This window comes from Erigeron canadensis, chromosome 5 (assembly GCF_010389155.1).
Source record: "Erigeron canadensis isolate Cc75 chromosome 5, C_canadensis_v1, whole genome shotgun sequence".
In the NCBI taxonomy this organism is placed as follows: domain Eukaryota; kingdom Viridiplantae; phylum Streptophyta; class Magnoliopsida; order Asterales; family Asteraceae; genus Erigeron; species Erigeron canadensis.
This window is the reverse complement of record NC_057765.1, coordinates 29,589,020-29,606,642: the sequence shown is the minus strand read 5'-3', so window position 1 is coordinate 29,606,642 and position 17,623 is coordinate 29,589,020. Positions and strand designations below refer to the sequence as shown.

The 17,623-nt window shown below is 30.9% G+C and overlaps 1 protein-coding gene across 1 annotated transcript; it reads left to right on the top strand.

Moving 5' to 3' along the window:
• The first annotated feature begins 520 nt into the window (after positions 1 to 520).
• Positions 521 to 3,758, top strand: LOC122599983. The gene is made up of 2 exons (XM_043772614.1): positions 521 to 702; positions 1,437 to 3,758. The coding sequence occupies exon 2, from the start codon at positions 1,452 to 1,454 to the stop codon at positions 3,309 to 3,311; it is 1,860 nt and encodes a 619-aa protein (XP_043628549.1). The 5' UTR covers positions 521 to 702; positions 1,437 to 1,451; the 3' UTR covers positions 3,312 to 3,758.
• Positions 3,759 to 17,623: the final 13,865 nt, after the last annotated feature.

Below are 17,623 nucleotides of genomic sequence, written 5' to 3'. Positions count from 1 at the left end.
TTATTTTTGAATTAAATTATCTACCATACTTGATGTAAAAAACTTAACATACACATCAAATGTATCTTTAAATCACTAATCATTTATCACCAAATAATCTAGCATTGTTAACTTTACACAAATAACTTTAAAAAACTAACATCATTAACTTACTACTTTAATTACAAAATAACCATACTTGTTAACATATTCACTTGTCAATGTATGTATAAATAATTTAAATCAATGTATACTTATTATACAAGTATTTTATTTTACTACATTACATTACATTACAATAATTTTAAATTTCTATTCCAAATAGTGCAATTTGACCGGAATATTCAATTCTTCCCGCCGGTTGCCGGAATTCCCACAATTTAGTTTTTAATTTTATTTTGTAATCTTTATTGTGTTTTTAAGAAAGTAATTATCAAATCCACCCAACAATACCTTATTAATAATACTACTACTAATAATAAATATTTGTTATTTTTATATAAATAATTAATTACAACAAAGGTAGTAGTAGTATATTTAGAAGTATTTATTATTTAAAGGTTAACAAGTTTTATTTTTATTTTTCACTTTTTCCCTAAATATTTTACAAAAAGTTATTAAGCCTTCCTCTCAATTTATCTTAGATCTAAAGCAAACACATATAAATCCATTAACAAATATTACATCTAATTCCTGTTCACTTGCTATTTGATGCAGATTCAAGTAAGTTTACTTCATTATTATGTTTATAAGATATATTGTTTATTTTTTTAAATTTAATTTTTAGGGTTTTTCAATTTTAAAATTGATTTTTTGGTTGATCTAAGCTGAGATCTTACTATTTTCTTGATGGGTTTGTTGAAATTTGAAAAGGGTTTTGTGGGTTTGGTGCTCTGATTATGAATTTGAGATAAAGTTTGAATCTTTGTTGACGTATATTAACTTTCTTGAATTGGTAAATTTTGTTTATTTTTGGGAATTTTTAGTTTGTGTGTTTTTTGATCATGTTGTTATTTTAAGGTTGTTTTGTGGATTAGGATAGAAATGAGTATGCAATGTTCCAAGGTTGATTATTATCATCTTGATTTGGTAATTTGGGAATTTTTTGATGATGGATAGTTATAGTTATTCTGAAACATGAACATGACATGTATGGATTGTTGTTGTTTTTTATTTTGTGCAAATGTATCATGCATTTGTGATTTTTAGTTTCCGGTGGGTTAGCTTGATTGACCTCTTTTATATGGGTCCGGAGGGTTGCCGGGAAATCAACTTCTTGGAAATAGGGAAATTTGAACTTTTTGTGGTGGATTTTTTACATTTTACGGTCTTGAGTGTTACTGTAGCTCATGTTGAAATTATGTTGTATATGCTTTGTGTTATGTAGGTTTGGTAGAGCATGAAGTTGTAATACGGTTTTTTGTCGATTATTCAGTGGCTATTTCTTTTTGTTGTAGGGTTGAAGTTTTTAGATGGATCCGAACATTGAGGAAGCTCTCAGAGCAAAAGAGAATGCAGAGAAGTTATTTGCGGTGAGAGATTTTGGAGGTGCGAGGCAGTATGCTTTGAGGGCCCAAAGTTTATGCCCTCAACTGGAGGGTATTTCTCAAATGGTAGCTACATTTGAAATATACGCAGCTACAGAGGCGAGTATGAATCGGGAAGTTGATTTTTATTCAATTCTTGGATTGGATCCATCTGCAGAGAAGTCAGTACTGAAAAGACGCTATAAAAAGATGGCTGTTCTTCTTCACCCTGACAAGAACAAGACAGTTGGAGCTGATGAGGCTTTTAAGCTTGTGTCTGAGGCGTGGGCCGTGTTATCTGATAATGTGAAAAGAAATTTGTATGACGCGAAAAGAAATAAACAGTTATCGGCTGCAACTTATGGTAATCCTGGTGTTTCAGGTTCGGAGAGTACTCCGAGACTCGACACGTTCTGGACTGTGTGCACCTCATGTCGGGTTCAGTATGAATATCTTAGAAAATATGTGAACAAAAGACTTTCTTGCAAGAATTGTCGAGGGGTTTTTACAGCTGTTGAAACAGGATCAGCCCCAGTGGCTTATACTCCTTGGGCTTATACTTCTGAAAATGGATATGCCAACCACTCATACAATGCGGGTTCCTATGTGCCAAGCACCTCGGTATGTTTTACGAGCAATGGGCCCACTGTTATGCATCCTACACAAGGCTATGAGTATGCAGGCACTGTAGCATTTCAGTGGAAAACTTCGGATTCTAATGGTGTACCTTCTAGATCTGTCGACAGTAGTAGATCAAAGGTAAACGGGAGACACCGCCCTGGGGATACACAGGCTCCTAGGATGGGCAGGCCTCCTAAGAAACGAAAGATAGAAAATGGGGAAGTGGGTATTAGAACTGAACAAGATTTGGTAGTTAACAACTTAAATGGAAATGGTAGTGATATTCCAACTAGAGTATACTCGGTTGCCCCTGCTTTTGATGCTAGAAAGTTGTTAATTGAGAAGGCTAGATCGGTAATTCGTTGCAAGTTAAAAGAAATGAAATTAGCTTCTGCTACAAAGTCCGAAAATAATGGAAAAATGCTCAAGAAAAGTAGTTCAATGGCAATAACGGTCCCTGATCCAGATTTCCATGATTTTGACATGGATAGATCTGAGGAGGTCTTTAAGCCAAAACAAATATGGGCTATATATGATGAAGCAGACGGGATGCCCCGCCTTTATTGTCTGGTCCGCCAGGTCATCTCTGTGAAACCATTTCAGCTTCATATCAGTTACTTAAACTCAAAACCTGACACTGAATTTGGAATCAATAAATCGTGTGGAATTTTCAAGGTTTCTCATTCTGACTTTGTTGACCAAGTCAACATCTTTTCTCATTATTTGGGCCGAGAAAAGGCTGGCAAAGGTGCGATTGTCAACATTTACCCTAAAAGAGGCGACATATGGGCGATTTTCAAGAACTGGTCAGAGAGTTGGAGTAAAAAAACATTAAAAAAAGTGAGGCAACAGTATGAAATGGTGGAGGTTCTTGATGATTATACTGAAAAACTTGGAGTCTCTGTGACACCTTTGGTCAAATTAGAAGGATACAAGACTGTGTATCAAAGGAACCCAAACAAGAACGCTGTTCGGATAATTCCAAGAAAAGAGATGGTTCGTTTTTCGCACCAGGTTCCATCTTGCTTGCTAAAAGGTCAAGGCCTGAACTTGCCAGATGGATGTTGGGATCTTGACCCTGCTGCTACACCAGAACAACTTCTTCAGGCTGATGCGCATGAAGAGGAAAAGAAGGTCGGCGTTGCTACAACAGGTGTGGAAGGTCCTTATATTCATTTACTTTGACAAGTGTGCGAAATTGATAGTGTATAGATCCAAACACATAGTGATGGGGGACTATTGATGAGAAACTTAGGTAGCTGGAACTCGAAGGGATCATAAGGTGATCCTGGCGGCTTAAGCTCAAATTGGTTTTAGTATGGCTGAAAGATGTTGGTTTAGAAACCTGTACTAATTACTTGTGAATCAAGATGTACTAATTACTTTTATATACCCCTGATGCGTTAACATGCTGCACTTTTAAGCATCCCATTCCACTTTTTACCCAGTCAGTGAAAAATCGAGCTTGGGTCATCTGGTAATCAATTGTTGGGTATTACTCTTAAAACCTCCAATCTAGGATGAATACTTAGAATTGTTTAAAGTCTTTATAGACATTACGAGTTCTGATAAATCAATGTAGTCGAAGTCTGCTTAAGACTTATCATATATATTTCCTTTTTAACGTTTCAAGAGTGATTTTGCTTATTAGATATTCACATGTGGCTTTGCTTTGGTTCAAATTTATCAAAATCTCATGTTTACGGTCTATACTTTATTCTATATCTCATATTTCTGTTGTGCATCATAATGTTTTGTCTTTTCACATAAGAAATGACTAATCTGGACATATGGTGGATGTGCCCACGGTTGCAGACATAATATCTCACTCTTTCTTGAAAGCAAAGAGGATGTGTAGGATTCTGGTTTTTCGTACTTCATTAACCTGTTAGTTAAGATGAGCAAACCACACGTCGTTATTACTAAGCTAGTCTGCTCGTTTACTGTAAAAGCGGCAGGTCTAGCAAGCAATCCTTGTGCATTATTTAGATCATACTTCATTCGATTTGCTGCTCCTAGTATATCTAGTTACAAGTACAATTCTATATTTAATTACAGTGGGTTTGGAATAGAAAGAAAAAGAAAAGACAGAAATTATCAAAAATATAGAAGAAATGATAACAGCAATCTTTTCAGTTAATTACTGAGATGGATTGGTCACCTAGAGAATTGGATAGTAGAAAATTGCACATTGCCAGATTGAAATCGCATAAAGTTGAACACACAAATTTTATTTTATTTTATATTAATTAAAAAGTTTTTCTCTGTTTAAAAATTTTATTTAAATTCCTTATTGATGAAATCTAATTAGATTTTGACTATTAAAAAGATTTTGTATCCAAAATTTTCAATAAATATAAGATAGTCGGTCTGATGTCATCATGCAACATTATTAATAACGGTCCAAACGGACATCTTCATTTAAATATGGTTCATTTTAGTTTTTATTATGGTGTCTAACCAAATGATTTATAAAAGAATAATGATATATTAACCTAACAAATTAATCTAATAATCAATTTAAAATATTTATTATATGACAAGTGTAATCCACTTATTCTTTCTTTTAATCTTTTCCTTTAATTATGTCAAATATTATCATCATGTGTTTAAGTTGATTATTAGGTTGTTTTTTTAAGTTGATCAATCATTTTCCATATATATACACTTGTCATGTGATAAATGTTTTAGGTTGATTATTAGGTTGATTTGTTAGGTTGATATATCATTACTCGTAGCAAAATAAGGAAAATTAGTTACTAAATAAGCTCTGAAGACTGATTGAATCTTGATAGCGGCGGCCCATCTTTCTCTAGTCAATGATAACATCGAAAAGTGTTCCTTTAATGTGGCTGCTGATGAATCTGACTACAGCCACGGCATAAAAAGTTTAACGCGCATACAAAATTTTATATCTTCCATATTAAAATTAAGCACACCGAATAAATTTTATAATAAATGTACAACTATTTAATGCACCTTAACTACAGTCTTTAAGTTGCGTTTAACAAAATAGTATTTACTAATAACACAATTTGAAGATAACTATGATATTTATATTTTTATAAAAAAAGGAAAGGAAATTTGAGAAGATTAAAAAAAAAACATACATTGGTAAACCAAATTTAGTTATCACATACCTAAAGAATTAAAAACACACATACAAACCATAAAATTGATTATTGGTAAACCAAAACAAATTTTAAGGAAACGTTCATAATACTTTTATCCCTCACGTTGAATCAGCTCATGATCGTCAAGATCCATTACCAATTCATAACGTATACATAATACATATATTGTGCAACAATTTCATTAATCAATACGAAAACTAAAGAAGAAACATAAGAAAATTAACTCCATATAAATATTTATTTCAGTTTATCCATTTTTATCAACTTTAGTTAAATAAAAAATTTGTAATTTTTTTATATCTAAACTTACTACAAACACAAACAACAATTTTATACTAAACAATTTAGAGTTAATCTCAACAAAAAGTGTACAGTATATAATTTGAAAAATACATACCAATTCATCAACAAAGACCATCTCGAACATTTTGATTTTCTTCGGGATGTTCCACTTCGAAACCGTTCATACATGCACAACACGGAGTCGTAAATAATGGTAACATGTGTTGGCTTGGTCTTATTTTTTGTTGTTAAAGAATAAGCCATAATGAACCTATAATGGACAACAAAATAAACTAAAAGAGATAATAAAAAAATTAACATAAGAATTTAATGTTAAATACTACTACTACTACTACTACTAATAATAATAATAATAATAATAATAATAATAACAATAACAATAACAATAATGATTAAATATGAACATAGTATATAAGTAAAAAAACATTTTGTTAGTCGATTGTAGCTTTTTTTTTTTTTTGGCCGTATTTTTTTTTTTTCCGGGTTTAGAATATGTGACGGTTATTTCTAAGCTGTATATATATAATAATAATAATAATAATAATAATAATAATAATAATAATTTTTGAGAGTCTTTTTTTTATTAATAATATAAAGGTCGACCTTAATAAATATAACTATTAAATAAATATTAAAAAATTAGCGGATTAATAAGGAGGGAGGATTATACTCAAAGAGGGGGATTAGGGTGCCAAGTGTACCCCCAACCTCCTTTTTTAGTTATATTATAGATAACTAGCCAATTATCCACGTAATGCAACAGTGAGATGGTGGTGGTGGCGGTGGCGGCAACGGATGGTGGTGGCGGTACGTAATGGCGGTGATGGCAGAGTTGGTAATAATGGTGGCGATAGTTGTGTGGTTATTGATGTAAAAGTAATTAATGTAAGATGGGGTAATGTAGTCATTATAAGGTCGAAGGATGTACGTTGTATGATCGTATCTACTTATTAGTAGATCGAAGTTTATCTATTTATACATTGAGTTATATCTGTAACTTTCATATAGATCAGCTACTACATTTTTCAGGGTGTTTCATCATTTTTAATTATAAATAACTTTTAGTTTTTGATCGAATGGAAATGGGCATGGGTTATGCAACCCACCACCCATTGTTAAAAAATAAAAATATATGAGGTAGATGGAGGTCTGACCCTGGTATTTTAACAATATAGATAAAGATAAAGATTATAGAAAAAATTGATTGTTTAGAAATAATGTATTATTTAGCAAATTCCAATAATAATAATAATCTATACTATCTATTATAACAAGGATGCTCCTAATTACACACCGACAACTGTTCAAAAAAACACCGGTCATACGACCCGTTTTATGTAGTACTCCTCGTTTCCGTGATGAAAGTTCTCCGTATGGAGTAATACGGAGTAAAAAAAGGTGTGTAAATACGGCACAATGATTGCCTGGCATGTCAGAGAATGACACGTCATAATCAACAAATTGGTGTTTATGATTTAAGACAGGAAGTTTCGTATAAAAACAAGAGATAAGTAATTTTTTATATATAAATGATTCAAATACATAAATTTTCCCTGTATTTTCAGGAAATTATCACTTACCATCCCTCTTTGTTAAGATTTTGCATTATCCATCGCTACTATATAAAAACTGTAACACAACCGTCTCCCCTTTTTAACTATAGGTGCAAATATAGGTTAATAGGTTAGGTTAATTTTTAGTAATAACCGTAACCGGTTTTTTATTTTTTAAAAATAATCGATTTCGGTTAACCTATATCGGTTAATAACCGATTACGACATGTAAAAACCTTTTCCGATTTCGGTTTTTATTAACCGGTTAACCTATTTTCGTTCATAATTAACCGAAGGACCAAGAATCATTTACAACAGAAACATAAACACAGTAGCATAGATTGAATTTCATAAACCAACAAAAACATAAACATTACAGTAGCATTACAAGAAAGGGGTTGATGGGTGTGTCGAATGATGATTGAAAGAAGAAATGGATGATTGATTTGGGGATTGCGATTGATCGATTTGGGAGTTGCAGGATATTTGATCGATTTTCGGGATTTTATTTGTTAGGGATTTTATTTGTTAGGGTTTTTATTTGGTTTGTGAATCGATCGGTACTAAATTGGGTATAATAATAACTGAGTGAGTGACTGGTAAGTATAAAATACAAAACAATCCCAATATATATATATAATTAATTGATTAACCAGTTAATATTAAAAATAAAAATCGATTATCGGTTAACAGATTAGGAATCGGTTTTTGGTTTTGGAAGTGAAAATCGATTACTAACCGCCGGTTTTTCCTAACCTATAATCGTTTTGTACAGTATCGGTTACTAACCGGTTACGGTTATAGGTTAACTTCCGTATCAATTCGGTTAACCGGTTTTTTTGTGCACCTCTACTTTTAACTCCGTTTACTTCTCCATCAATAGGTGTCTTGTATTATCCATATGTTGTAAGATGAGCACATACAACCCATTTGGCCCATTTATACAAATAATAAACATCTTTTGGTCCATTAGGCCCAAATGGTTAAAAATGTAAGCATACTTGGCCTGTTAGGCCCAAACGATTTAATGATAACCATATTGGGCTAATTAGGGCCATATGTCTGTAACAGGCTAGGTGTAAGAAATGAAACTTTTGAGTAATAAGATATGGATCTTTTGAATGATAATACATACATATATCCATATATATGTATGTATTACTCAGATGAGATATCCAACGAGTATGAGGCTCAATAGGTCCATTCGAGTGAAAGACGAACATATACAACCCATTTGACCCATTTAGATAACTGATGAACCTAATTTGTCCCATAAGGCCCAATAGGCCCATTTGAGAAGCATATTGACCAGTAGCATATCAAATTTTTTTTATTTAGAAAATGTTACTTTTTGTGTCGTTTTATTTAATATAGACTATCAGCCATAAAATACTCTCCGTTTTATAATATATAGATAATTATGGGACACCTAGTGATTTGGTTTTTATGCCATTTATCTAATACATACCGTATTATATTAGCTAGGTAAAATACTCTCCGTTTTATAGTATATGGATAATTACGGGAAACCAATTGATGGGATTAACGTTGGGATAGTAAGTGATTGATATTGCAAAAAGTTAGGAAAGAGAGATGATAAGTGATAAATAGTGAAAACACATGGAAACTTTTTATTTTCTACTCTTTTTTATAATAAAAATCAAATATCCCCCGTTTTAAATGTGTGACGGTCCGTATTATTTTTATAATATATCCTCATTTAATGGAATCTGAAGTGTCATTTTCTGACATGTCAGTGCAATCATTGCGTCGTATTTACACGTCTTTTTTACCCCGTTTTACTTCATACGGGGAATTTTCATCACCAAAACGGGGAGTGCTACATAAAACGGGGCGTATGAGTGGTGTTTTTTTTTTTGAACAGTTGCTGGTGTGTAAATAGATCTTCCCTAAAACCAACCACCCCTTTTTATTCTTAAACTTTCTACTTTTGAAAAACCAAAAATACTCTTTTCTTTTATTCACTAATTTAAACATTTCCATCTAATAAACTTATAATACCCTTAATAAAATAATTTACAGTATAGATCCCCTACACTTAAAATAATTACAGTAACACCTTTAACATCAATTATTTTTACATTCACTACCATCGTCGCCCCATAACCGTTTCCACTACCGTCCCCACTGCTGCCCCACCACAGTCACCAACTCACCACTACCACCCCCGCCATCACTACCCGCCTGTCGTCGCATTACGCGGATATAACTCTAGTCAAAAGTTAGCAAATATTGAGTTGAATGAAAATCAAGTCACGTTCGTACAATTGGAGGTGTCCATGCGGACCATTTTAATAACGTTGCATGACGGCACGCTAATAGATTGACACCGGCCAATCATTTCTAAAATATAGTATTTACTATAATTAAGTAACACAATATGAAGATGACGATTGATATTTATTAAAAAGGGAAAGGAAATTTGATGAAAAGAAAGAAATAAGAATAACACACACAGACAAATTGAAAAAAAAAAAATTGCAAGGAAAATGCTAACTTATTTATATCAAAATACCATATATGGTGTTGTACACTTGTACCCAGTAAGGAAATCCTTTGAAGATGACGATGATATATATCTAAAGAAAGAAAGAAATTGTTCAGGTGGAGCTTTCTGTCGGTTTTTTGAGCCTTGATACCTCGACGGTGTATGAGGGAGGTTAAGATGTAGACAGACTTTACCTCTACCTAAGTAGAGAGGCTGCTTCCATGTTCTACCTAAATGGTAAAAAAGACCCTCCAACCTTTGCATGTGATGAGGATCGAATATTAATAAACAAACTACCATTCACTCTTTTTAATCCTCTAACTTTAAAATACCTAAAATACCCTTAATTTTTGACACATTTTTAACTCACACGCTAAATTTACTTAATATATCCCTAAAATATTTTTCATCCATATTTATTCAAACTATCTATCTTCTTTATTCATTAATTTAAATATTTTCACTTAATATCTCGATAATACTCTTAATAAAGTTATTTACAAAAGATGTATCATCTAACCATAACATAACTACACTACCATTTACATCAATCACTTTTAGATTAATAACTACATCGTTACCATCACCCCAACCAGCACCACCCTTTGCAGCAACCGCGGCCGCATTGCGCGGGTACCCATCTCGTTTTTATAAATACAGATTTGCCGCAACCGCCACCGCATTGCGCGGGTACCCATCTTATTTTTTATAAATACGGATTTTATTGTGCCAATGACTCATACAAAAAGTTGTTTATTTTCATTTGGTATTGTAAAAGCGAGAGTAGTAGTAGTAGTATAAAACTATAAAGAGTTAATTACAGAAATCGTCCCCGTCGTGTACATGCACTTACAGCTTTTGTCCCTAGCTTTTAAAAATTACAGTTTTGGTCCAAAAAAGTTTGTTCCATCAACACTTTTAGTCCAGATGATTAACGGACATTTAAAAACCCATCATGTGACTTGCACGTGATAGGTATAATAGTCTTGTTTCTTATCATAGGACCAAAAGCGTAATTAACTCTGAATCTTCAAGGACCAAAAATGTAATTAATTATAAACCTTTTATCATCATTATCATCTCAATCTTGTTTTCTAGATTTTGAAACCAAAGAAATCTGATCCAAAATTTATATTTATATCTACAACAATAAACAATAGATCAACAATACTTTTTCCAAATCTTCATTACATTCATCATCAATCTAACCCTTTCAAATTAAATACTCAAACTTGATCTAAATTCCAAAAACCTAACAAGTTGAATGTCAAAATATAAATAAAACTTAATAACAATAAATTAACAAATCAAAGATGCTTTATTCTGATAAGATGCAATTTTGATACTTCACGTGATATGTAGATTAACTAATACGAGTAGAAGACAGTTGAGTCATATTTCCTTGTTTTCATCCTTTCATAGACCATATACACAAAATAAATAATATCCAAAAAAATTTATCCCCTGGAATCTCAAAATATATATCTATTTGGTAAAACAAATGAAAATTATGTAGAAACACCTAGTTCAAGATCTACCGACATGGTGACCATCTCCGACATATATATAGATCGGAGACATACATACATATATATATATATATAGTGTGTGTGTGTGTGAGAGAGAGAGAGAGAGAGAGAGAGATAGAGAGATCGGAAGGTATGGTTGTCCCACCTTTAATTCCAACGGCCACCCTTCACTGAGTTACGCTTGCCACCATTTATCTATCGCCATCGTGCAAGTCGCTAGATCTGATGTTGGAGCGAATTCATTTGACCAAATCCTCGCTAGATCTAAGTTACATCGTGCATCCGACTTATTATTTTTCTTATATTTTTCATGATCCCTTGTTTTGTATTAGGATTTTTCATCCACCCATCGTTTTCTTCTCATGGCAGCAAGGTAATATAAATACCCGTATATACAAATATATGGTGGAGTTTGTATTTCTGTTATGCATAAAATTATTTGTGTGTACATTTACATATATATATATAAATTTTCTTTTTGTTTTGGAAAAATAGATTCCTGCATCGGTTCCCAGCAATCTTCTTTTGATGGTAAAAAAGAAAGAAGAGAAAGAACTGGATATATATATATATATAAGTGTTAATGGGATTGAAGAAATCTCATAAGATTTGGATTTGATGATAATGAAAATCTGTTTGTATTAGTTGATGATGATGATAAGAAATCTATTTGTTTTTACACTTTTGGTCCATGAACAATTGAATAGAAGAATATACCCATCACGTACAAGTCACATGATGGGTTTTTAAACGTCCGTTAGTCATCTGGACTAAAAGTGTTGACGGAGCAAACTTTTTTTGACCAAAACTGTAATTTTTAAAATTTAGGGACGAAAACTACAAGTAGAGGTCCACGACAAGGACGATTTCTGTAATTAACTCAACTATAAAATATACCCTGAAGCTTATATAAGTAAACCTGATAAAAGTATACAATCAAAACTTAAGAAAATAGATGATGATCGACCTTTTGATTTACATATTAAGGTTAATTTGTGATTTGTGTGTATGTGTGACATCCGTCACCAAAACTGGTAATTTATTATAGTCTCTAACTTACATTCCAAATTTCTTGACTAGTCAATATGCCTATATAGTATAACAAGCATAAAAATGTGGTGATCATTTCCAATATGGGATTTCTATTACTTGAATTTCAAAAGTTTAGGATTGAGATATTTGATCTTCCTAAACATAGATGACTATAACTATCCCCGTAATTTCTAGACTTGTAGTTGTTAGTCATATTTATTTCTAGACATTGATAAATTAGTATACGCTATTTAGTGGTGAACGAAATCAATATTTATGAAAATAATATATAATTAGTATAAGTAGTAAGATGGTAATAGTAATAGTAAAATATCATATGTTTAGTAAAAAATTTTAGTCATATATATATTACAACAATTTATGGTGAGCAAGGAATTTTAATTCCATTAGAATTCTTATGATGCATTAAGTCTAATCATAAACTAACTAAAACACTTATCTCTCTCTATATATATAATAACTATACCCTAAATAAATAAATAAAAAAAAAACAAAACCCTTTTTGATTTTTTTTTCTCTTTTGTCGACCAACCAACAAAAAATCACAACATCAAATATTTTTTCTATTATTATTAATCATCTCATTGTCAAAGCAAACTTTAGTAAGTTTAATTATAATTCTATTGAATCTTGATTTAAATTACAATTAATAATAAATTCTTAAAGATTATATTCTATTCTTTTTTTCAAGGTATCTAAGAAGAAGATCATCAATCTTGGGGTAAAATCACTTGTCTTCTCTTTTCATATATATTAGTCTTTTTATTTATTAATATATATATATATATATATATATATATATAAGCATATCTTTTTATTTATTAATCTTTATTTATAAGTAACCTATTTGATGAATATATATTATGGCAAATTTATAATAATGAATGAAAGGGTTTTTTTTAGGGTTAAATCAAAAGCTTGAAGTATAAATCATATTAATGTTAAAAGTTTACGTATTTATTGTAGCATAATAATTAATGTAATTAAAGAAATACAATTATGAGGACATGGAAATCATAATAACAGATGTAAATAGGTGTTGGAAGGATTTGAAAGTTTTATATAAGTATTTAATTGTAGTAGTCTTTAAAACAGTAAGTTTGAGTTATTTCAGAATCTGGACAGATTCAGTTTGTTAACTTTAAGAGGTCGTATCTTGGTCATGGAAGATGGTTAAGTCACGTTTTTGGTGTCTAAAATTAATTTCAGGAAGTCTACTTTCTGGTGGAAGTGGTTTCGTGTCAGAATATGAAGTTTAAGGTTGTCAAACGAATTTTATAACAAAACTGCGCAAAGCTGAGTTTTCCGAACGGATTTTGGTCGACTTCAAATAGTCATATCTTGGTCGATTTTATGAACTGGAAAATTATTTTTCTCCAGAAACGTTTTTGAGATGTTAAGATTGTACAGTAAAAAAATTGGATTTTTTTGAAGCTTCGAAGTCCCTTAACTTTTATAAAACTTTTCTGTGCGCAAACAGTGATTTTTCTGACTAGTCTGTAATCATTGAATTTTTAAAAATAGTTAACGTGCCAAATAAATTATGTAAAAATTCATGTAAGTATATAACACTCTAAGGTAACAGTAGTTAAGATTTGGAATCTTGAATCGTTCGTTTCATCCCAAAAAAAAAAAATAGATAAAGTTACCAAAAATTTCAGTTAATATGAACTTGTAGAATTTAATCTTAAATCATTAAAACAAATATTATTAAGTTATGTGACTTGTAACTTAATAATATATGACAAATTAGTTGTGAATATTTTGAAAGTAGCCATATGTGTATTCCATCAAATACGGGTTACAATGGATGGTTCTTGACTATGTCCATAATTGTAACTTGTTCATATTTATATGTTGTGTAGATTCTAGCGACCTTGTTGGATTTGCATAACTACTTGCTTTTTGAGGTGAGTTTCGTGGCCCCTTTTTATATTATTTCTTTGGGGGAAAATGATGCTCAAAATATTTTTATTTCTTTACTAGCTGTGCCAAAACTAGTTTGTTTTATTGGACATATACGTGTACTTATGAAATGTGCATGTTAGCTTGCTTGTGTTGATTTCTATGATGCAATAGATGTCTGTTGATATCTATTGAAGACTATTGGATAACTATCGACCAACTTTATACTCCAGCTGGTAGTTGTTGGTATTTAAAGCATGATTGAGTTGTTAACAGGAGTGATGGGGATTGTTGTTGGATAACTATGATGGCATTGATCAGTATTTAGTACGCTACTACATGTTTATATTTACACTATTGTCCAAAACTTGATATATCATGCACAGCAAACTCATTTGTATTCCTTTAAACCTACGAACTCACCAACGTTATGTTGACATTTTCGAGCATTCATTTTCAGGTAATAACAATGATTAAGAAGATTGAGCTTATGGACTTTAGGATGACCAATAAAGAGATCCTTCATGGACTCCTAGATTGCATGTGAAACATTGAACGCTATTTGCAATTGTTACTTCTTTGCTATTTGAGGCGTGTTGCCTAGACTTTCCGTTTGTGGAAATTACATTTATTTTAATTTCATTTAGTTGACTCTATTATAAAGTCCATGTGCTATAACTATATCTTTTCGTCATATCCTACGATTCCGCCTAAGGTGGGGTGTGACAGTATGATACTATCGTTTCTACTTATAGTAGAATTTTATTTTATAAATTTATAAATTGAGTTAAATCTGTAACTTTGGTATAGATCGAGTACTATATTTTCAGGGTGTTTCACCATTTTAAACTAGAATGACTATCGGTTTAGCTTTTGAGTGGAGGGTATGGGTTCATACAACCCACGTAGAAAAGAAGAAAAAAAAAGTAGATGCAAGGAAACATCTGATCTTTAGTAGTATCCGCCCATAACCCGTATTGCTATCTCATTGATGAAACACCTATTTACCAATTGTAAGTTCAGATTGTTAGCTTTGATATCCAAATTTATAATTTTAGGTAAAATAAATTACCTTGGTCAACATTAAAAGAAATTGTTTTTTAATAGGATTGAAGTTTTGTGTATGCATTACTAGACGTATACCCACGATGCATCGACGATGTTGGTGATGGGGGCATGATGGTGGTGGTGCCGATCATACTAGGCTATTAATGTAAATATAGTTATTTTAAGAATAAAGTGGCACTTTGTAAAATAATTTCATTGATGATATATTGAGTATTCATTAGACTCATATATAATGTTTAGTTATATTAGTAAATACATTTTAGGTATTTAAAAGGTTGAAAAGTATAGAAAAAATAAAAAGCTATTTGTTTTATATAGGAATAAAGATAAAAAAATTTTAAAAAGAATTTATTTATTTAGGAAATAAAACTTTGATAAGTGTAATCTTAATGCATTAGTTAGCAGATCCCAATGAAAATATTAATAATCAAAAGTTAACAAATATTGAGTCGAATGAAAATTAAGTCAGAACCCAATGAAATCCCAACATTACTGTATTTTATAAAAAGTAACGATATATCAACCTAACAAATCAACCTAAAACATTTATCACATGATAAGTGTACTCCACTTATTCTCTCTCTCAATCTCTTTCTTTGATTATGCCTAATGTTCATCATGTGTTTAGGTTGATTATTAGGTTGTTTTTTTAGGTTGATCAATCATTTTCTTATAAAGGAAAATGATTGATCAACCTAAAAAAACAACCTAATAATCAACCTAAAAAATGATTGAAACAACACGTGACGTAATCCTTGATCAACACGAGTCCTTTAATTTATTAAATTTATTTAATTATCATTCTTAATTGTATATAGATACAATTTTCTAATTAGACTTAGAATTAAACTATAACTATTTGTTTATAGATACTTTCTAAATAAGGGTGTTTACCAATGAAACTATTGATAATATTCATATTCGTTGTGTTTATGAATAAAAACTTTGAAACTATTTTGATAACAAATAGATCGATGAGGATAATTTATGATATAATATCATGACTAACTAAAAAAATGTCATGGTGGTTTTTTAAGCCTAGCCTTACAATTTTTACTGTATATTCTACTTTGAATATTTCAACGTGTAATGTGAAATAAACCAACTACTTAATATAACCATAAACTGAAAACTCTTATTATCCCACATTACGGGAAATAATATCTTCCGAACTTATCAATCAAAAAATCTTTTTAAATACAAAATCATATAATTAGAATAAAGATTTAGTAAGATATATATGTCATGTTTTAATGATTTTAACTTTTTAAGATATTTACAAGAATTAATATTCATTTTCCTTTGCTATAATCATTAAAACTCTTATTATCCGCCATTTTGGCAAAGACCGAATTTGTCGCTTTGTTGCTGTTAGAACATACGGTTCAAGAAAAATGTTTCAAGCTACATAGTATATCAATCTTTTCTTGGGATAAGACAAGGTTAAGATCATAGCATATGATAAATAAATTTGACACAAAATTTACTTATAATATACGATGTGACGGTCATGGTGGTAACGACGGCGGTGTGGTTGTGGCGGCTATGGTGGGCTGGTGGCAATGATGGCAGCGGCAGGTGGCAACCGATGATGGTAGTGTGGTTATTAATATAAAGGTAATTGATATAAACGGAAGTAATAAAGTTATTTTAAAAGTTGAAAATCTATATATATTTCTTGAAGAAGTACCTTAAATAAATCATAGACGTTATTGTAAGTTACAATTTAGAGGTGAGGAAAAAAAAAAGTGCAGTAGGTGAAATATTTAATTATCTTTTTTTCTTACCAGCAAATATTTAATATCAATATATATACAATTACTAAATTTAGGGTTTTTTTTTCTTCATATTTCTCTTCTTTCTCTTGTTTTCTTTATATTAATGTCCCAAACATCTCTAGCAAAACATTATTTTTTACTTGTTTAACAAGTTAAAGCCCTTCTAATTGTATCTGTATATGAATTGTATTTATACACAGTAATTATCTTAAGCTTGTTTTGCTTACATGTTCATAAAATTATTTTAAAATGGTGGTGTCGCTAGGTATGAGTCTACCAACTTGAATTCATAAATGCTACGGTAGAGGAAGGAGGAGATCTTGTGATTGTTGGTGCTAATCTTGCTAATAAAAAATAAACCACATAAAAGAGAGATCATTGTCGCATAAACTTCACAAAATTTTCAGGTTAACACAAGTATTGTTCATAGTGTGCCCCAAAGAAACAAGTATATCACCTGCATCAGTAATTTTTAGAACATGTTAAGTATTTAAATAACTTTTAGTTTATTCTCTTAAGAAAAATAAAGCTAAATTTCCATTACTGTATAGGAAAAAAAAAAAAAAACAAACGACGAAGGCTTAATTTTAGGAGGAAAATCCAGTATTGCAATTTGCAATCAGCAAGGATTTAATATAGGTCCAAATTATATCATAAATTTACCA

Excerpts from the sequence above, each read along its gene's own strand:
- LOC122599983 (XM_043772614.1), top strand. The coding sequence starts at position 1,452 with ATGGATCCGAACATTGAGGAAGCTCTCAGAGCAAAAGAGAATGCAGAG.